At 34.4% G+C, this 13,222-nt stretch overlaps 1 protein-coding gene across 2 annotated transcripts; it reads left to right on the top strand.

Moving 5' to 3' along the window:
• The first annotated feature begins 4,021 nt into the window (after positions 1 to 4,021).
• On the top strand, positions 4,022 to 11,127 carry LOC18426621 (aspartate aminotransferase, cytoplasmic). 2 transcript variants are annotated; one of them, XR_016055514.1, is made up of 13 exons: positions 4,022 to 4,358; positions 5,901 to 5,972; positions 6,169 to 6,230; positions 6,327 to 6,410; positions 6,947 to 7,046; positions 7,165 to 7,285; positions 8,065 to 8,228; positions 8,497 to 8,634; positions 9,080 to 9,201; positions 9,279 to 9,373; positions 9,601 to 9,701; positions 9,783 to 9,903; positions 10,788 to 11,127. XR_016055514.1 is itself a non-coding variant. In XM_006833263.4 (12 exons), exons 1-12 carry the CDS (start codon positions 4,164 to 4,166, stop codon positions 10,870 to 10,872), a joined length of 1,359 nt encoding a protein of 452 aa, XP_006833326.1. In that variant the 5' UTR covers positions 4,153 to 4,163; the 3' UTR covers positions 10,873 to 11,127. The 2 variants fall into 2 exon arrangements, 1 of the variants encoding a protein (XP_006833326.1); XM_006833263.4 differs by lacking the exon at positions 9,601 to 9,701 and having other exon boundaries at positions 4,153 to 4,358.
• The last annotated feature ends 2,095 nt before the right edge of the window (positions 11,128 to 13,222 follow it).

Genomic DNA, 13,222 nt, shown 5'->3' with positions numbered 1-13,222 from the left:
AAAATCTTATGATGGCTTCAAAATCTTTTTTTATCTTCAATTATAAAATTTAAAATTTAAAAAATGGTACAGATCCAGTAGATCAATAATCACTTGAAATTTTTGAAAATATAAAGTGTAGATAACAGGTTGCAAGATCCACTATTTTTCTACTTGAAATTCTTTTTTTTTTTTATATCCATTAATCTTAAGATCGAGATGATTAGTTTGAGGGTTCTCCTACGCCTAAATACTCTCCGCTATAAAAAAATTTATGTGCACATTACTTCAACAGTATAAAGTTGCAACCTTATATAAACTTTGTCCTTTGTAATAAGTTATCTCCATCATATATTTTCAATATTTCTAAATATTTATAGATCTCCTCATTTTGTATCATTTAAAAAACAAATTGAATTCATTATTTCAAGTCATCATAAAGTTCTCCACATCAAAACTACATCTCCTATCAAAATTTAAAGGCGTGCTTTACTTTTATGATACAAGGAACCTCACTCAAACCTCATCGTTTATCAAAAGGAATTGTATACTGTGAGATCATTTTTTTTTGGTACGAGGAGATCTCAATCATTTTTAGCTATTAGATATAAAATCCAATAGATTAAAATTTGTCATAACATTCAATAAAATTTATTTTTTATTTTGTGCCTAATCACTAACACATCCTCAATCACCGGATTTCAAACCCAACATTCAATAACTTCTTTATATAAAAAATAAATGGTCTCTTGTATACATTTCCATTTCGAACTATATATTTAACATTGTGCTTTTTTATGCAAATGCATGCAAGATGTTGCATTCGTTGGATGTGGAATCAGGTAGTCTCGGATGTGTATTCATCATAATGTCCAAACTAAAATTTCGTGAATATTTTGTGTGGTTTTTTTTTTAATTGTTTATAGTGGAGTTGGAGCATTTCAAAAGTTAGAATCATGCCCAACTTAATATATGTTTGAGGATAACGAGGTTAGAGTCGTGGTGGTAGCACTACTCGTGCCCCAGCTAAGATCTAGGTTTCTATTATCACCTAACGCATTAAAAAACTACTAACGATTTAAATAATGGATAGGGATTGTCATCTTCCCTAAATTACCTAAAAAAAAAAAAAATGTCTTACCCTAACCCCTTCTAGTTCAACTCGAGTAAGTCTGACTAAGACTAAGTTATATTTAGCAAATAAATCAAACTGAAAAATTGGGAGACCAGGCTGTGCGATATTACTCGTGTTGTCAGTCATGCATGTAACACCATATCAAAGACATCATTTATGACCATGAAGTCTTTAGGGTATATACCCTCATGATCTTAGCCTACTACTCGTTTAGGTCAGCACGTGCACCAAATTTATTGAGAAAAACCAAAAGATATCATGCTCTTGAGGGATCATACTGTACATTTATTTATTCTAACACATCCTAATATAGAATTATTTTCAGGGCCTCAAATTTTAGGATATTAGCTCTTCAACGCATAAATGTTTTTTCCACACTGCATAATCCCTGGCATGAAAAAATAATAACCCAAGATTGAATAGATCAATTTTTTGAAAAGTGAGATCTAAGTGTCTAGAACTCAAAATTTAAAATATTTTATTTTGAATATAATCACCTAATGATGTTTAGGTGGTTCCTAAATTTTGGATTAAAAAATCCTCCCAATTTAGTCTTTTGCTGAAGGAGAAACTGTACAGTGTGCTCCCGTGAGAGATTGTAGTGGTGGTTTTAACGATCTAGAAGCATCTAGAAGAAGGCCAGGCTAATCTTGGCACAACCACCAAGGTTGAGAGTTGCTTTCTCCCAAACGAGGAGAGAGAAAGAGACAGGAGAGAGAAATTGAAGCCTCCTAGAGAGAGAGTGAGATATCCTGCTAGCTAGATTATGGAGAACCATGTTTTGCTAAAAAGATCGGCTAGAGAAGTTAAGCTGTAAAATCGGAACGGTTAATTAGACATGCCTAAGAAGTGGTTTAACGGATTTAATCGGTAAATCGACCAAATCAACCGTTTTAATCGGATAAGTCCCGAACGGTCAAAAAATTATTAAAAAAATGAAATGATGCACAAAATAAACTACTAAAATATGAAAAACTTTTAAATAATAACTAAAATAAAATGCATTCAAATGAAGTTTAAAAGTAATAAAAAATATGGATTTTAAAAATGAGTATTAATGATAAAATTAAATTTTAATATTTATTATAATGTACAACATATTCAAAAATATATTATAAATCAAATTTCTTATTTTTAAGATTTTATATATATTTTTTTGATTTTTTTTTTTTTAAATACCGGCCGATCACCAAAATTGAAACTGACAAGATATCGGTTCCAATCTAACCAGGCCCCATTTCTATAACAATGCTCTAGAATCCGTATTCTAAAGAGAGATGGGAGATATATAGGATACGTATAGTGGATTATAGAGAGAGAGGAAAGAGAAATTAGGTCTCCTGGAGAGAGACCATGCTGACTAAAGATGAATATCTATGTTTTTGGTGGAGATCAAGATAACTAAAAAATAAAATTGCTGACAAGGTATCCATTCATACATACATACACATAATTTTAGACAGAGAATCTCACTCTCTTACAATAGGGTGTCGATCTTATATGGACCCGGATTCTATGTGGCCAAGCTTTCATACGTAGAAATGCGGGTATCTAAATAAATATATTTTTGAAATGGATTTTAAGATTTTTTTTTTAAAAACATGTAATATCTAACATGGAGATCATGAATATAAAATAAACAAATAAAGTTTAAAAAGTAAAAATAATAAATTTAATAAGGAAACATTTGGATCATTAATTTTGATTGTTTTTAGATGGAATACCTATTTGCATCTTTTTTTAAGATGGATGTTTTACACCTTCTAGATTGCATATGTAAAAGTGCGGTCCAGGCCACATGAAACAATTTTCTATTTTATATTGTAAACGTTAGTTGCGCCTCAAAAAACAAGTTAGAATAGGTTGTTTAAATTATGGAAATCCTCCATTCAAGTCTCGACCGCATGTATACAAATAGGAAAGAAAAAATAGATTTCAAAGTCTTAAACACAGTTTATCTTCTAACACATTATCTAGACAATATATTTTTAAGTACTTATGGATGTGCTTGATCTGCATCAATTTCGGAGCTTGATATTTTATAATTAAGGGTGGCAATAGATTTTTAGGTTAGTGAAAAGTTTTTGCCACCAGAACTATATATTTCAGCACTAGAACTATATATGTTAGCAAAATGCACTAAGGTTTAAAAAAACGAATTGGTGATCCAGATAGGCCACCTAAAAAACTATGTCCAAATAGTATTTGGGTCCAAATTTTATACCCCTAGCCACATCCAGATCATGTACGAACAGGTATCAGGTGGGATCCTGATTCATTGCCACCCCTTTTAAGAGAGAAAAAGTTTATATATGGATGCAACCTTATAATGTAGAGTTACGGATGCACTTCAAAACTCCATCGAAAAAGGTAGTTTTAATATTGAAAAACCTTTGATGTATGACCATGAAAAATAAAAAGATTTTAAGTTTAAAAAATAGTACATTTTACAACATATTATCTATACCGTCTATTTTTAAAAATTTTATATATTTATAGATCTATTTGATTTTAACTATTTTTAAATTTTAAAAATTTATAATTAAATATAAAAATAAAATTTGAGACGATGTTAAGAACATTTTACATAAAGCACCTCACCTTTAAAGCTATACTACCTGGACCCTTTTAAGAGACGACCCTTTTAACGTGCCACGTGTACTTTAAACCGCCAGAGGTTCACTTCCCACTGCATTGGGACCCACCACGTCTCAGATTAGTAAATCCGTCCCAGCAGCCACGTCATCAACACCATTATAAAATGTGACGCCCTCTATAACGTTGGCTTTAAAATTCTAGAGAGAAAAAGCACGCGCCCTCTTTTTTCTCTCACTAAGTTTCTTTAGAGAGAGAGAGCGTTCCCTCCCTTTCAGAGAGCGTTATTTTAAGCCGTGGGATTCCATCCTAAGAGTGTGAGATCTTGATTTCTAGAGAGAGAAAGAACATTGCATCCGTAGATAGCTCTAGTTTTTAGAGAGAGAGAGAGGGGTGCTCTTCTTTTTCACGTATTTAGAGAGAGAAAGCCCTGTTTTTAAGCCGTGGTTTGACGATGACCGGGACTTCGCCCGCGGTTTCACCATTGGACTCAGTGGCGTTTCGCAGAATAAGTGCGGTTTCGAGGCATTTAGGGCATCGTTCTGAGATGGACTCACAAGACCAGTCACTTTCTCTCTCTAAAACCGCAGGCCATGGCTTCTCTGTGTTCGAGAGCATTAACCAGGCTCCTGAGGATCCGATTTTGGGGGTATCTATCATTTCTCTCTCTAGAATTCTCATTCTGTATAATGTTTTTGGACTTTCTTTGGTATCTATCACTTCTCTCTCTAGAAATCCCATTCTGTATCATTTTTTTTTTGGACTTTCTTTGGTTGAGTATGGCGCAAGTTGGGGGTTTGGACTTGGCGCTCTTTCTCTCTCTTGGATTTCGTTTCGTGTATGCATTTTTTCATATTTCCATGCGTTTTTTCATTTGTGTTTTATCATATTTATATGCAATGTTTTCATTTGCGTGCTCTCTCTCTCTCTCTCTATGATTTGTTATACTTTTTCATTTTTTCAACCTTCTATACATTTTCATTATTTTCTCTCTCTAGATTCCTCTTTTAGGCATTTGTTTAGCTGTCACTTCCTCTGCATCTCTTTTCCATTGCCATCTGATAGGGTAAGTTGGAAGTCTGTTATCTCTTTCTTCTCTTCTCTCTCCTATTCTCTCTCCTCTCTCTCTCTCGCTTCTCTCTTCTATTCCGTCCCTGTTTTCAACGCGTGCTGACAAATCAAGCTGGGAATTTATATGCAATGATATGTATATTTTCTTTCTCTAAAGTTCACGACTCTATAACTTCATATCCTTCATTTACTTTTTCAACTAGTTCCGGTAAAGAAACCTTCAAACTCCGGGGCATTAAGTCTCTCTCAAATAACTTTTCTGTTTTTGTTTTCAACTGTTTATATCTTGCACCAGTTCAACTGTTTCTAAAAATGTAATCTGGTCGATTTAGATGAATTTTGCTTGATTTATTCCCTGCAACTAAAATCAATGATAAGTTGCTAAAATGAATAAAGAGCGTTTAGGGCCGAGTCTTGAAATTCACAGCAGTTGATAACCCATAAATGTGAGATTGGGATATGGGTCTTTTACTATCAGTAGACATGAATGAAACCAGGAGATTGACATGAAAAAATATGAACTCTGGTTCTCAACTCCACAAAAAAAAAAAGAAAAAGAAGTAAAAAATAAGAAATCTAATACTGTCTAATAGTATCGATAGAATAAGATCAATTGATTTCGGTGTCCAAATATATGGCTGTATGTATTAACTATAGAAAGCATGTGAGCTTTCAATGGAATAAGTGTTCACTTGGAGAATCAGGAAATGTACACCAAGTTTTGACATTTTAAGGTCAAACAGGAACTGTTTCTTAACCGTAAGAAAAACAAGAACTATTTATTACATGCTGTTACTCAAATAATGGTGCACAAAGAACTCTAAGATAATTTTGGAACAGTTTATTTATGAAAAAGAGAAAAAGGTCCATAGAAGACTGGTTTCATTTTTGGCCAAAAGACCCAGTTCAATACAAAAATTGCTGTCTTGATTTCCTTTGCTATGTATTCAATGACACAGGGCTGAATATATGGATGAGGGATTCTAAATTGAATGGTTTTGAGGATATCGATATTGCTTCATTTCCATTCCTCAAACCATGTTTTCTGAACCAACAATCTTTTATAGTCATGATTAAATGATTGGTATCTCGAACAAACACGATTGTCATTTCTGTGCAGGTAACAGTTGCATATAACAAGGATCCAAGCCCAGTGAAGTTGAATTTGGGTGTCGGTGCATACAGAACTGAGGTCTGGTTTCTAAGATCTTGTGTTGGTGAACAGTATTTATAATGAAAATCCACTGCCATTATTTTCCATTTTTCCTTTATTTTGCTTGTTCTTCTAATTCTCAAACCCTTCTCTTTCTACGTGGATATTTAATTTATTTCTAATCAATGTTTTTTTTTTTTTTTTTCGAGTCTCTAACCTCTCAGTCATGTACCAGGAAGGAAAACCTCTTGTTTTGAATGTAGTGAAACAAGCAGAACAGCTTTTAATCAATGATGGGTAAGCAATGGAGTTAATTACTATTTAGATTTGGATGGTATGCTTAGTTTGGTATGAGGAGCAAGAGAGCTCAAATGTCTGGCCTTGCATTTATAGGTCTCGTGTCAAGGAGTATCTGCCTATAACTGGACTGGCAGATTTCAACAAGTTGAGTGCCACGCTCATTTTAGGTGCTGACAGGTATATATCATTCTTTTACTTCTGAATTTTGAACAGATTTGCATGCTTATTTTATGTACAATGGATATTTTGGCATTACATTTCAGTTGATGACACCTGACTGGACAGTTTAGGTATTTTTAATACCCTATAGAGAATTATTTTATTTTTCTTTGATCTTTCTCTTTAATTTAGTGAAGAATGTTTTTTCTTTTCCCAACCAAAACAAACTGGATCATTTGGTGTTAAAATATTGGACAGTTTTTCATTTTATTATTGCATGAAATTGGAAGAATTGATAATGCTTTTTTTTTTTTTTGTTCTTATTTTAACCTTTTTTATTTGATTACTATTTTGGTAACTGTTCAGCTATTTCCGAGAAAAGAGTGGCTACTATATAGTGCCAGAGCACGCCCGATAATTTGGTGCTAAAATATTGGATTGAGTTCTTCATTTTATCATTTTATGAAATTGGAATAACTGTATCGACAAAGATTGGTGTGCTTACTGTTTTGCTTATTGTTTTAACTTTTTTGATTTGGTTATTTTGGATACAGCCCCGCTATTCTTGAGAAAAGAGTGGCTACGGTACAGGGCTTGTCTGGTACAGGATCATTAAGGGTTGGAGCTGAGTTTCTAACACGACACTACTACAACGTAATAAATTGTTTTCCCATCTAATATCCTATGGTACTTAAGGAAGTAATTTTTTTTTTTTAAATTTTCTTACACAAGCGAGTGTGATTCTCAATTTCTTTCTTTCTGTTTTTTCCAGCGTACAATTTACATTCCACTGCCAACATGGGGAAACCATCCCAAAGTCTTCACTATAGCTGGGCTCTCTGTGAAGACTTATCGCTATTACGATCCAGCCACTCGTGGACTAGACTTCCAAGGTTGAGTGCCCTCTTCTATGCTTGGCTTGCTAGTTTGTATTTAAATAGTTAGTGTGACAATAATTTTGAGAAATTTTGCCTTTTGCATGCTAGGTTGATGGCTTAGCTTTTGTTAAAATAACCAACAGTCGATGGCTTAGCTTTTGTTCAAGTAACCAATATCTTGCCAATAAGATGGCTGTTAACTTTTTCACATGGTTTTAAGAAGAAATTATAAAGGTTAGTGTTATTGATGAGATTATTTCGAAGATCAATTAAGAAATATATGGGCTGACAACGCCATATCTCTCCGGCATGTGTGGAGAAATTCAAATGAGCTAGCTGACTAGTTGGCTTGAGAAGGGTAAACAAAACCCCTGTTTTATAATCGCAAGGAATGCCATTTTACTCACCCCATGCGATTATGTCAGCAATTTTATCATTACCTCAAGTGTACTTTTTTTGATATCTCAAGTTCTGTAACTGTGCATCTTCTTTTCTGTTAATGAAATACATAAACAGTTAATATTCTTAAAGAAAGAAAAAAGATATTGAGCAGAAGAATCTCTGGTTTTGAAAAAATTGGTACTCAGTGAGAATTGTGTTTTTTTTTTTTCCCTCCTTGTTTTCTTATTTAGTGTTTTCATTAACCATAAAGGATCAGTTGCCAATTTCAAATAGAATTTCCGACATATAGCATAAACACAGCTTCATGCATGTGTTTGTACACACACATACATAACTTGCATCCTATTTCTTGTATTTCATTATCATTACTGATCCGATCTTTACATGTATAGGCTTGTTAGAAGACCTTGGTTTGGCTCCATCTGGAGCTGTGGTGCTTCTCCATGCATGTGCGCATAATCCAACTGGTGTTGATCCGACTCCTGAGCAATGGGAGCAAATTAGACAGTTGATTAGATCAAAGGGATTCCTACCCTTCTTTGACAGTGCTTATCAGGTATACGCTGATGCTCCAATTATTTTGCAGTCCTAATTTTAATGTTAGTTTAATAATCAAGTGGATAATGGATGAGTTAGATATCCCTTTTTGGCAAACACAATTTATTGGAAATAGTTACCATGAAGAACTTGAAGGGTTTTCTGCCTTTGTTAATGTGATATAGGTTTTTTTATCTCGTCTACTGGTGATTTGTTTTTCACATTTAATTTATGATTTAATTCTTGCTGAAACTTTGCTGCTTCTAATAATTTTCACATTGTTTCAGGGATTTGCAAGTGGTAGCCTTGACACCGATGCACAATCTGTTCGCATGTTTGTTGCAGATGGTGGTGAATTGTTTGCTGCTCAAAGTTATGCAAAGAACATGGGACTTTATGGAGAACGAGTTGGAGCTCTTAGCGTAGTAAGTATCCTTTCCTGAGAAACATGTTCCTCAGAAACGTGTCTACTATGTACTTACCCCAAAAAAAACATGTCTACTATGTGCAAGTAGAGGCTTTCATTTGCTTCATTTCTGATGATGTAAATTTCTATTCTCAATTCATAATTTTCTTGTATTTTCTGTAGCTAATCATCTTTCCCTTCTTGAAAAGCCTTGAGCATGCGGACCGTCTAATGAAAATAATGAAATTATCAAACAAAAAGGACCACCCTATTTATGTTAGTCTGATCATTTGGAATAAGTTGACTTCCATTTCTCTGTGATATCTAGAATTCAAAAACTCTCATGGTTCACACTGAAGATTTTATCATGCATTTCTCATAGTTTGTTATTTTGTTCTTAAAGTTAACTTTACTCAAAAAAAAAATCTGCCAATCTTACTTTATGACTAAAATCTTTGTTGCAGGTCTGCAAGTCAGCTGCTGTGGCTGGTAGGGTTGAGAGTCAGCTGAAGCTTGTGATCAGGCCCATGTATTCGAACCCACCTCTTCATGGAGCTTCCATTGTGGCTAAAATTCTCGGAGACAGGTATGATCGTTATCTCATACCCTTCTGATTGCACTCAAGAAACTAATGTTCAATTTAAACTAATGTTCAATCTGCAGGAACTTGTTTAATGAGTGGACTGTCGAATTGAAGGCCATGGCTGACCGGATCATAAGCATGCGCAAGCAGCTTTATGATGCTTTATGCTCTAGAGGTACTACTCCACAACACAGGTTGTTTCAGGACACTCTTGATGCGCTTATCTCTCTCTCCCCCTCAGATATCTTTTCCCTTTTTATTCTCTTCTGTTGAATAAATGTGGAAGCAAACCTGATACCTAGTGGGCTTAACTTGTCTTATAATTGAAAAGCACTTCTTAACAGTTGTCTACCACTTGAATCCCAATGCTTATCTTGTTAATTTGTTACACAACAAGAACAGATATCCTACCCAATTGCCGAAGCTGTATACAAGCACACAGCTGGACTTGATGTCATGTCGATACTCGCAAAAACATCTAGGATGAAGATTTGAAATTTGAGGTTTATATAGATTAAATGGCACTCATTTCGAGGATATGGGTGCTGACCATGGACTAAAATGGCAATAATTTGAATTGACAGGTACACCGGGTGACTGGAGTCACATTATCAAGCAGATTGGAATGTTCACATTCACCGGGTTAAATACAGAGCAGGTGGCTTTCATGACCAAAGAGTACCACATCTACATGACATCCGATGGGTAAGGAGCCCCAACTTAAGACCTTACATGTGTTTTTTCTGGGTTCTAAATTCAGAATAAGAGACTTCAATGGAGAAAACATGTTCTAGGTTTAAAACTAGATCAAGCAAGGGCATTTATGTCTTTTGGTTTGGGCCTTTAAGGTAATTCCAAATTACCAAAATAACCCTGTTAGCAGGATTTCTATTGCAGAATGGGGGCTTTGTCTAATGAAGTAGCTGAGGAGGTACCTGATTGAAATGACATTTCGATAGCAGTTTTAAAAACCTGACTTAGCCAAGGGACACGCCCAAGTACTACACAATGTCAAAAAAAAGGGCGGCGAAAAAAAAAGGGGAAAGTTGACAAAAAAAAAGCATAGAAGAGGCTGTAGAAATCAGTAGAGGTTTAAAACCATGAAAAAAAACTCTATAAAAGATGTATTATTGAAAAAAATGATTTGGATGGTTTCAATTAAGAAACAATCAACTTCCAATCACCTTGAGAACTATTAAAATTATCATTAAAAACTAATCGCAAGTAATATGGTGGTGGCTTCCATATTTTTTACATTTTTGTATTTTCTTCCTTAACAAGGGTTGGGTTTCTGTGGAACTTGCCCTACTCGGCCTTACCCATAGGGTGAGTATGAGTAACTCGCCCGAGTCTGAGTCAACTCGGGTAAGTCATAGAACGCTGTTTAATAGTAACCACTTTGTTGACAAATTGGTTGATTTGACAACATGAGTGATCTTTTTGAACTAATTTGATCATCATATGGATCTCTGATCTTGTAAACAATCCTGCTGAAAAAGCCGATTATGACTGTCTTGGCTTTTATTGTCGCTTTTTCTTTTTTGTCACTCGTGACGCATATCCTTTTTGTCCCTCTAATTCTTTTGTAGGAGGATTAGCATGGCTGGTTTGAGCTCTCGAACAGTTCCCCATCTTGCCGACGCGATTCACGCTGCTGTAACACGTTTTGCTTGAATCAATTCTCTCTGGTTTGAACCATTTAAGTTTTTAATAACTAACTTCTGAGTACATGAAGTTATGAGAGCGCATTTATCTTATTCTCTGTGGCTTCATATAATATGCATTCCATGCTTGAGTGCTTTCAATTGTAATAAATAAGTGACCCACATATTGAAGAATTTGAATGCATAAAGGGTGAAATGGATAACATTTGTTTGTTGCTTAAAGAAAGAAAATAATAAAACAATCATTGTACCCACTTCTAATGAATTGTTATCATTGTATTTATTGGGTGAGCATGGTTTTTATTTTGAGGGCTAATTTTACCAATTACACTATAAGGATTTTAGGGTTTTAGACTCGAGCCTCTTGAAAAAGATGGATACATTCTATGTTTTTGCTGGAGAAAATAAGATCATAGAGAACATCAAATTTTGATATTTAAATCTGTCTTTAGAAACTCAAAAAATCGCATTTGAAAGCCAAAAAATATTATACTCCTTGATTATATTGTACATTTACTCCCTCGGTAAAACCTTACCTAGATTAGTTTTAAGACTCCAAATTTTTGAGTTGTAACCTTTTGACACTGATATTAACCTCAATAAAAAAAATGTCCGAATTGCATCCTTTGAGCACTAGAAATTTTTAAATTGGTGAGATCTTAGGACGTTTGGTAAGTGAAAAAACAAGAGGGAATGATCTGTTTTCTCGAGTACCACATTTTTTGTCTATTTGAGAATGAGGAAATGCATCAAAATGCAGAACCCCGCATTTCTAAGGTTTTCTGCATGTGGGAAAACTGCATCGTACCCTGATACCGATTTCCCAAGAAAAGGGGAAATGCATGACCTCCTTCATCCTTTTTTTTTTTAAATCTATCTAACCTCACGATCTTTCTCCCCTCTCGATCTCTCTTTGCCTAACCTCCATCCCCAGTTTTCTCCGGTTTTCACAGGTAGATTGTTACCAAACGATCTTTTTAAGCTTGAGGCCAGAGTTTTCTACTTCTGACTTTTTCTCATGCTTCCAACTTCTCATAGATTCTCTAGGAAACAACTTTTTCAATTGCCAACCATACTCTAAATCAAAATTATCCATAAAAGATAAGCCAATTCTCCACATACAAAGAATTTGACAATAGTTATAGTCCATGGCTCCGTTGTGGTCATCGAAAGTATTGCTTTCATTTTTTTCTCCCATTTCAAAAAACCAGAGCTGAAACTTTTGCCAAACAAACGCACTAAAATAAGAAGGGTGCAATTGGTATAAGATGTCAACCTTCTATTGTAGAAATAAGGTGCACCTAAAAAATATACCTTTAAAGATTATAATGGTGCCGAAAACCTTTATGATGGGAAAAAATTTTATTTTTACCCTTTAATTATGGGATTTAGAATTCCAAAAATGCTGTAGAGCATGTAGATCTTGCAAGCACTTGAAAATCTTGAAAATGTGATGTGTTGTCTAGATAATGTGCTACAAGTGCTCTATTTTTAGGACATGAAATTTATTTTTTCTTTGATATCCGTATATATTGAGGTTAAGGTGATCAATTATAGGGTTTTCAAACAACATAACAAAGTTTTCAAGTGGATATTTAACGTGCCCATTACTTATACAACATAAGGTTGACACCTTAAATAAACTCTTTTCAAATAAGAGAGACCACAAATTCATTTAGGGTGCAGTTTCTATAATGCTAAGGCCCTTACCATTCAAATGTAAGGCGCACCTTCAAATAGTATAGAAACATGTTGTTTTAGCATAAAAAATCTCTATGATGGCCTGAAAATTTGTTTTCATTAAAGATTAAAAAATATTGTCGATCGAGCATATCTACAAACATTTTGAAAAATCTTGAAAATTAACGGTCTAGATAATATATTTCAAAATGCATTATTTTGAAAACTTGAAATCTATTTTTTCTTCATGTTCATATATCTTGAAGTCAGGATAGGGGTGGCAATGGACCCGACCAGACCTGCGACTTGATCGGCGACTTTGGGTCCGGATATAGGTCCAATTTTTGGACTTTACGGTTCAGGCTCAGGTCCAGTCGGACTCGATCTGTACCCATAAACAGTTGGAGATAAAATATCTTAATTTAAATATTATTCGTTTGGGTGTATTAAGGATCATATACAATAAGAACTTGTAGTCATCTTTAGTTATGAAATAACAAATCAAACGGCTTGAAATCTAACGGCAGGAGATTGAGACCTTGTTGCAAATGATATAGACATGTGATGGTAAAAAGTTGCCAATGATATGGATATGTGACGGTAAAAAAAAACAAAAAAAACCTCTTAATTATAGGGTGGCAATGGACCCAACCAGACCCGAGCCTGTTAGGGTAAACTCG

The sequence above is a fragment of the Amborella trichopoda genome, chromosome 5 (genome assembly GCF_054954075.1).
Source record: "Amborella trichopoda isolate Santa Cruz 75 chromosome 5, AtrichopodaSantaCruz75HAP2 v2.0, whole genome shotgun sequence".
NCBI lineage: Eukaryota > Viridiplantae > Streptophyta > Magnoliopsida > Amborellales > Amborellaceae > Amborella > Amborella trichopoda.
This window is presented reverse-complemented; position numbering and strand designations above follow the sequence as displayed.